The sequence below is a fragment of the Lactuca saligna genome, chromosome 3 (genome assembly GCF_052625555.1).
Source record: "Lactuca saligna cultivar CGN05327 chromosome 3, ASM5262555v1, whole genome shotgun sequence".
In the NCBI taxonomy this organism is placed as follows: Eukaryota; Viridiplantae; Streptophyta; class Magnoliopsida; order Asterales; family Asteraceae; genus Lactuca; species Lactuca saligna.
This window is the reverse complement of record NC_136419.1, coordinates 165,454,787-165,461,422: the sequence shown is the minus strand read 5'-3', so window position 1 is coordinate 165,461,422 and position 6,636 is coordinate 165,454,787. Positions and strand designations below refer to the sequence as shown.

The window sequence follows — 6,636 nt, the reverse complement described above, 5'->3', positions numbered from 1 at the left end:
ATCCTTAAACTTTTAGTGATCAAGACATGTTTTTTTAACTTCTATAAATTACAATTTTTTTTTGTTGTTCGTCGTAAAGGGACATAATGTACATACACTCCACCTCATCATTTCGTTTCTATACAACTTTCCAACTAAATTTACCATCCCAATTCCACCTCACCCCCATATTCATCATATTCCTTATATATTTATCAACAAACAAAATAAAAACCCACACAAAAAACAGCATCGTATGATGATATAACCCAAATCCTATACCACACTCCGATCCATACAACTCCATCTCACCCCATACAGCCCCACTTGAGATGCTATAAGAAGGCTTTAATATACATCACGACTTAATTATGTATCCTAACATGCACACGAACGTTAAAAATATTTATCTTTTAGTTATCCACATACGCAAATCATTATAGAACTAAAAATAAATCTTTTTTCAGTTTAAGCTGCTCTTTTCTTAAAGAAAAAGGTCTACATCTCATTTGAAGACAAGTGAATGCCAAATTTACGTGTCAAATTCACAAATAGCTATTCAATTCTCAAAAGGAAATTTAGTTAAAAGTTCAAATCCTTGGCCAACCACAACCAGAACATCATCACTTGCTACTACTCCAGCAACCATGAAAAGTCCCATCCCCACCTTTCCTCCCCTCCTCAGGTCGCCGGAAAAAATGGCGCTCTTTGATCTGTACACAAAATTGATCAAGAACACCCGGAATCTTCCCATTCAGTCTCCTCATCATGTTCATATCATGTAGCATTAGCTGTTGTGGAAATCATATTCATAGTGTTCTGAACTTCTGATGTTCACAATTGTAAGAATCTATTATCCCTTTTTCCCATTAATCTTGTGAAGAATCTGGAAAATAGTAATCTTGTGAAGAATCTGAAGTTGAGGGAGAGGAACAAATTAATGTAGGCTCATCCTTTTTGGCTCTAAAAACCCCCCACAGATAATACTTCCCTCGAAATCCTGTAAAATATTTGATATATTTATAAGAATGTATTTGAATTTTGAAGTCAATTAATTATGTCGCCATGACTCACTCCTGAACGACTTAGGCAGCACTGAGGAAGTAAAAATCAATAGGTCTGCATTTGTGGACGCGACTCTCATTGCCAGCTCATCATCCATCATTTCTAACACCAATCCATCAAAAGCCTTTTCATTTCTGAATTCAATATTATGTTTCACATTTTCAATATATTATAAAAAAAAAACAGTAAATCAAGTGATAGATGATTTAACTTACATTGGGTCTCCTGGAAAAAAGTAGAGGCCTATATGATCATCAGATGGCTCACAATCTTGGAAACTTTTTGGCCACAAAAATGTCTTGGGATGCATTTCAAGAATAAGCAATGATGGCATCATATTTGCTTCTTCACAGACTTTACCACAAGCTTTTTCTGATAAATGCCCCACAAATCCTTCAAATAAATCATCATAATCTGTGCCTAGGACCTTGAAGCTACCCCTGTCCATTGTTGGGAGAATAATAAGCTCATGCTAAAAAAATGAAAATCAATAAAAATCGTTACCTCCATATTGGATCAATGATTGGTCGTGCGTGTCTATAATAGTTGTCTTGAAAGTTATATTCATAATTTTGCCATTGAGAATCATTATTATGTTCCTTTCTCTTAACAGCTGAAATCCTTTTTCTATTTGTACGTTTTTTCTTTGGTATATTATGGTTAAGAATAGCCCCCTTTGTCTCTTCTATTAAAGAATCAATTGCGCGATACTTTGTTCTTTCTGTAGGAGGGTGATCTTCTAGGATCATATGGGGATAGTTCATGATGACATCATCGATGATCTCATCAATTCGTTGATTTTGTTTAGCAATTCGTGCTTCCCATTCATCAAATTCGATTAGATAGGAAGAACTACAACTTGAATTGGAATACGATGACATGTTTTCACTGACACGTGTTTTGAAAATTGAATGTTAACAAACATGTGCTAACAATGTGAATAGTAATAATAGATTTAAACAAATAAATATATTATGAAAATCCTTACTTCCATATTGGATTGATGTTTTTCTTTGTTTCCTTTTTCTGGGGCTCTGAAGACTTATTGGGTGAAGGTGAAGTAACCTCATTTTCAACGGTTGGTTGGCAGCTTTCACAATACCAAATTACTCGTTCTGTGTACGACTTTGGTATTTCCTTTAAGCAGTATCTGAAGAACAAAATTATAAGAAAAAAAAAAAAAAAAACAATGTTGGAAGCAATGTATCTTGTATTGCTTTTGCTTCTTTTTTGAGTTGTTTTAGATTTTAATCATACCCTTATAATAATTAGTTCATTGATCAAGTTACTAGTTAATCTTAGGCTAAATGCAAGAAATGAAGAAATAGCAACTTACTTCCCATTTACTTGTGTATAATAGGATGCTACTTTCATTTCTTTCTACTACAATAGTCTACTTTTAGTATTTTTCTATAAAATTGTACTTTCAACCTTTTCTTAAATGGGTATTCTACTTTGATAAAATCTACCCTATTTTGATGATATTGCTATGATTGCATAGATTCTTAAAAGTAAAACATTATATATATACAAAGACCTTCAATATATATAAAGGCTATAATAAGCAATACACAATTGGTTAGCACTTAAATCGAAAGTTAGATAGAAAAGTAAAAAAGAAAAAGAAGAACAATTCGTACCTGTGAATGACAAACTCCAAACACTTAACACAGTAAACAAAAGCATTGGTGAATCCTTCATCCCCACAAGTCTGACATACCAAAACCTAATATAGCAACAGAAAAACCTAGCGAACTTAGCGATATTCGAGATTAAAATCAAATGCATTTATCCCCAAATTGAGCACAGCACTTGGAATTAAAAAGCTCAACAAATTACCCTTTGGACGTTTATGGAAAAGAAGAACAAAAATTACTCCGATTTACTTGGTGGAATACAAACCTTAATTGGTTCCATCTCCTTTAGGTTTTCATGAAGAGATCAGTGATCGAAAAGTTTGACAATAAACCCATTGACCTTGAAGTGGAAGATAAAGGACAGATGTTGGAAAAGCTATTATCCAAACTTACTTAAAGTTCCAGCTAACAGATATAGTGGTGTACTTAGCGATGAGGTGGGGGAGGCGGCGGAGGGGATGGGGATGGTGGCGATGGAAGAGGGGGAGAGAAAGTGACGACGTCAATGACGACGGAAGAGGGGGAGAGAGAGAGAGAGAGAGAGAGAGGAGAGAGAGAGAGAGAGTTAAATGGACAGTGAGGGAAAACCAGGTGAGAGAGACTTTGTAGAAATTGAACCTTGAACCAGAAGGTGGGGACGCTGGTGCTGGCGACGGAAGAGAGAGAGAGAGAGAGAGAGAGAGAGAGGACGTCAATGACACCTAAACATAATATTTCCACTTACATATATATAGTCCCTATAGTTTGTAGGTTTTACTGGTTTTGTTCAGAGTTTTTTTTTGTAAAAATTTTGTTAGTTTTGAAAATGATGTGTCGAGTTTTTTTTTTTTTTTTTTTTTTAAATAGGTTGGTTTTGAAAATGATCCAAGAAATTTCTTAACCAGTTTCTTTTCCTCCGTAGGAACAGGGTTTTTGCTATAAACAAACATTTAGATGTTAGTCCTTCGACTTATATCGATATTTTTTTATAGCTTTTATTATTGAAAATTTTAATATTTAACCTTACTATATATTATACATAAAATTACTTTACTCAAATGATATTAAAGTAAACAGTAGAGGTAGATGAAATATGCACAAAAAGAGATGTATCTACATGCACCAAAACCATTTGTGACCAAGTATTGTTTGAGTTTTGTAAACCAAGCCCTTGGGTTTGTTTAAGGCCATAAACAACTTTGTATAATAGGCATACATGTATGGTTTATTTGGATCTTTAAAGATTTTTGGTTGTCTCATGTATACCTGATCCGTTAAGTCACCATTAAGAAATGCATTGTTAATATAGTTGTCGAATTTTCCATCTTTAGGAGCAGGGTCGGCCGTAGAGGGAGGGCAAGTTGGGCAAGCATCCCGGGCCTCGTCAAATTTCGGGCCCTACAAGTTACGATTAGTATATATATTTATAGGGTAAGATATATAATATATTTAGTAGCACAAAACCAAAAGAATTTGAAGTTCACAAGGTTAAGGCGTCGGGGACTTTTAAGTCTATAAGTTAGGCATGTGTTCGAACCGCGCTTCTACAAAAAAAAATTATTCTTAAACAGGAAAAGACCCTCGAAGTGAAACATCTCAAAAATAAGACCCGGAATTTTCATTTTTAATTTAGTAAAACCAATATTTCCAAGACATCATCGATACAAGTCAAACAAAATAATGTGTCAAACATCATAACAATCAGAGTAAAACATAGAAAGCAGAACGAGGTGGTGTGTGCTCTGCAATCATTTTGAGTCATTCCCCTTAGAACTGGAAGTACCTGAAACATAAACAGAAAACCGTAAGCACAAATCTTAGTGAGTTCCCCAAGATACTACATACCAAACATATAGCACATAATGGGCCCCGCCCTATCTAGCATAACGGGCCCCGCCTAATGAGTATAATGGGCTCCGCCCTAACTCGCATAGCGGGCCCCGCTCAATGAGTGTAACGGGCCCTCCCTAACTTACATAACGGGCCCCACCCACATACAATTCATATTACATAGCAAGTAATAGCATACAAAATAATCATCGGGCCCCGCCTAATAAGCGTACAAGCACATATACATACTAGTGTCACACAGACAATGAGTATTCTAGCATAACAGATCATGAGTCGGCATTGGTGCCTTCGACCCGCTAAACATAGCAAGTAATAGCATACAAAATAATCATCGGGCCCCGCTTAGTAAGCATACAAGCATATACACATACTAGTGTCACACAGACAATGAGTATTCTAGGATAATAGATCATAAGTCGGTATTTGTGTCTTCAACCCGCTAAACATGGTGAGGAAACTCACCTCGCACTGCTGAATCACATTGATAATCCATGGCTGCTGGTCTGAAAAATCCCCGAGCTATCAATATCAAAGAAAACCCAATTAACAATTGGATTCGAATCTATATCCTTCAATCCATGCTTAAGGTAAAAAGACCATTTTACCCCTTACCTAGGTTGGTTCAAGACTAAGGCTTAAACTGTCCATCTAAAAGGCCAAAAAATCAATTATCCATCCAAGGCCCACATAAGGCCCAATGTTCCAAATTGGGCCCAGATCCTTACATGGACCTTACCCTAAGACCCACTAATTTTTCCTTATCCAAACTCCTACATTCAGGTGGCCCAACAAGGCCCCAAGCTACTAAGCCCAAAGAAAAGAAAAAAAGTGAAGCGCAACATGCGAAATCCACCTGACTGAGTACACAGGGCGTACACAGCACATACTCGTTTGAGGGCTTGTACGCTAAGCATACCTGCTTGTACGCCCAGCGTACTCACCCACTTTGCCAAAATTTTATTTCATTCCTTAATCTATTAAGACATAGCCCTAAAACATAGATCTAACTTCTTTGAGCTGGAAAATCATGTAAAGTGGCTTACTTTACGTTCATGTATGGCTAAATGAAGCTCTTAAGCTTAGAGAGGACTTAACAAGTGACTTAATGCATGCATGTGACTAAAAATCCCATAAAGCTTGCCTATTTATGCTTAAGGTGTCCAATACAAACTTAGATCTAAAAGAACAAGCTCCTAAAACGACTTAACTCTTCCAACAACCCAAAAAAAAGGATCAAAAGCACAATAAAACAAACTATGAAGAGATCTAAACATTTATGTAACAATGCAAATTTTCAAATAAATTTTTCATTTAAAACAAAGTGATTTCATTCAACCAATAGTATTTATTTCATATTTCATATCAAATACATATATAAAATCCCCAAGATCTCAATTAGCAGCAGTGTGTATGCATCATGTCGGCGCCTTTCCACGGTCCTCGCTAGTACCTGAAACACATACACAACAACTTGTAAGCATAAATGCTTAGTGAGTTCCCCAGTATACCACTACACATATACGCCTTTCCAGGCCCGAACCTTACGGTCCACAGTACAACGCCTTCCGGCCCATGAGATAATCGCCTTCCGGCCCATAATATTTTTGCCTTCCGGCCCATAACATATTGCCTTCCGGCCTGTAACATATTGCCTTCCGGCCCGTAACATATTGCCTTCCGGCCCATAAACATATGCAACACATAGTACAATTACTTAAACACATATAGCACATATATCATATATCATACCTGACCTTTCTGTCACATAATACTTTGCCTTCCGGCCCATAGAACATACATAGCATGCATAACAACTACCTTTTCAATTATAGCATATATATAACACATAACATATTCGACCTTCCGGTCATACATAGATACCCTTCCGGGTACAGTATAGTGAGAAGACTCACCTCGTGGATAATGAAAGCTAGCAACTCCTGAAATCTCTCGTACTCCATCCGCCGAGCTACAGACTCCCTATGATATCATATATCTCATATTAATACTCTTATCATTCAAGACACTGACCCTAAGAATTTACATGCAGGTCAACGGTCAACAGTCAACGGTCAACGGTCAACTTGACCGGACTCGGCGAGTGCAAAGGCAACTCGGCGAGTCT

The 6,636-nt window shown here is 36.6% G+C and overlaps 1 protein-coding gene across 1 annotated transcript; it reads right to left on the bottom strand.

Moving 5' to 3' along the window:
- Window positions 1-416: 416 nt before the first annotated feature.
- LOC145037436 (PHD finger-containing protein 1-like) lies at window positions 417-3,362 on the bottom strand. The gene is made up of 7 exons (XM_078986086.1): window positions 2,947-3,362; window positions 2,685-2,770; window positions 2,033-2,194; window positions 1,549-1,932; window positions 1,260-1,484; window positions 1,054-1,178; window positions 417-979 (listed from the first exon to the last, which is right to left on the bottom strand). Exons 1-7 carry the CDS (start codon window positions 2,959-2,961, stop codon window positions 849-851), a joined length of 1,128 nt encoding a protein of 375 aa, XP_078842212.1. The 5' UTR covers window positions 2,962-3,362; the 3' UTR covers window positions 417-848.
- Window positions 3,363-6,636: the final 3,274 nt, after the last annotated feature.

What these genes read in the sequence shown, in the direction of transcription:
- LOC145037436 (XM_078986086.1), bottom strand. An exon ending in AACATCAATCCAATATGGAA is followed by an intron (nt 1,933 to 2,032) that starts GTAAGGATTTTC and finishes AACACGTGTCAG; the next exon opens with TGAAAACATGTCATCGTATT. An exon ending in GCTGCCTAAGTCGTTCAGGA is followed by an intron (nt 980 to 1,053) that starts GTGAGTCATGGC and finishes AATATTTTACAG; the next exon opens with GATTTCGAGGGAAGTATTAT.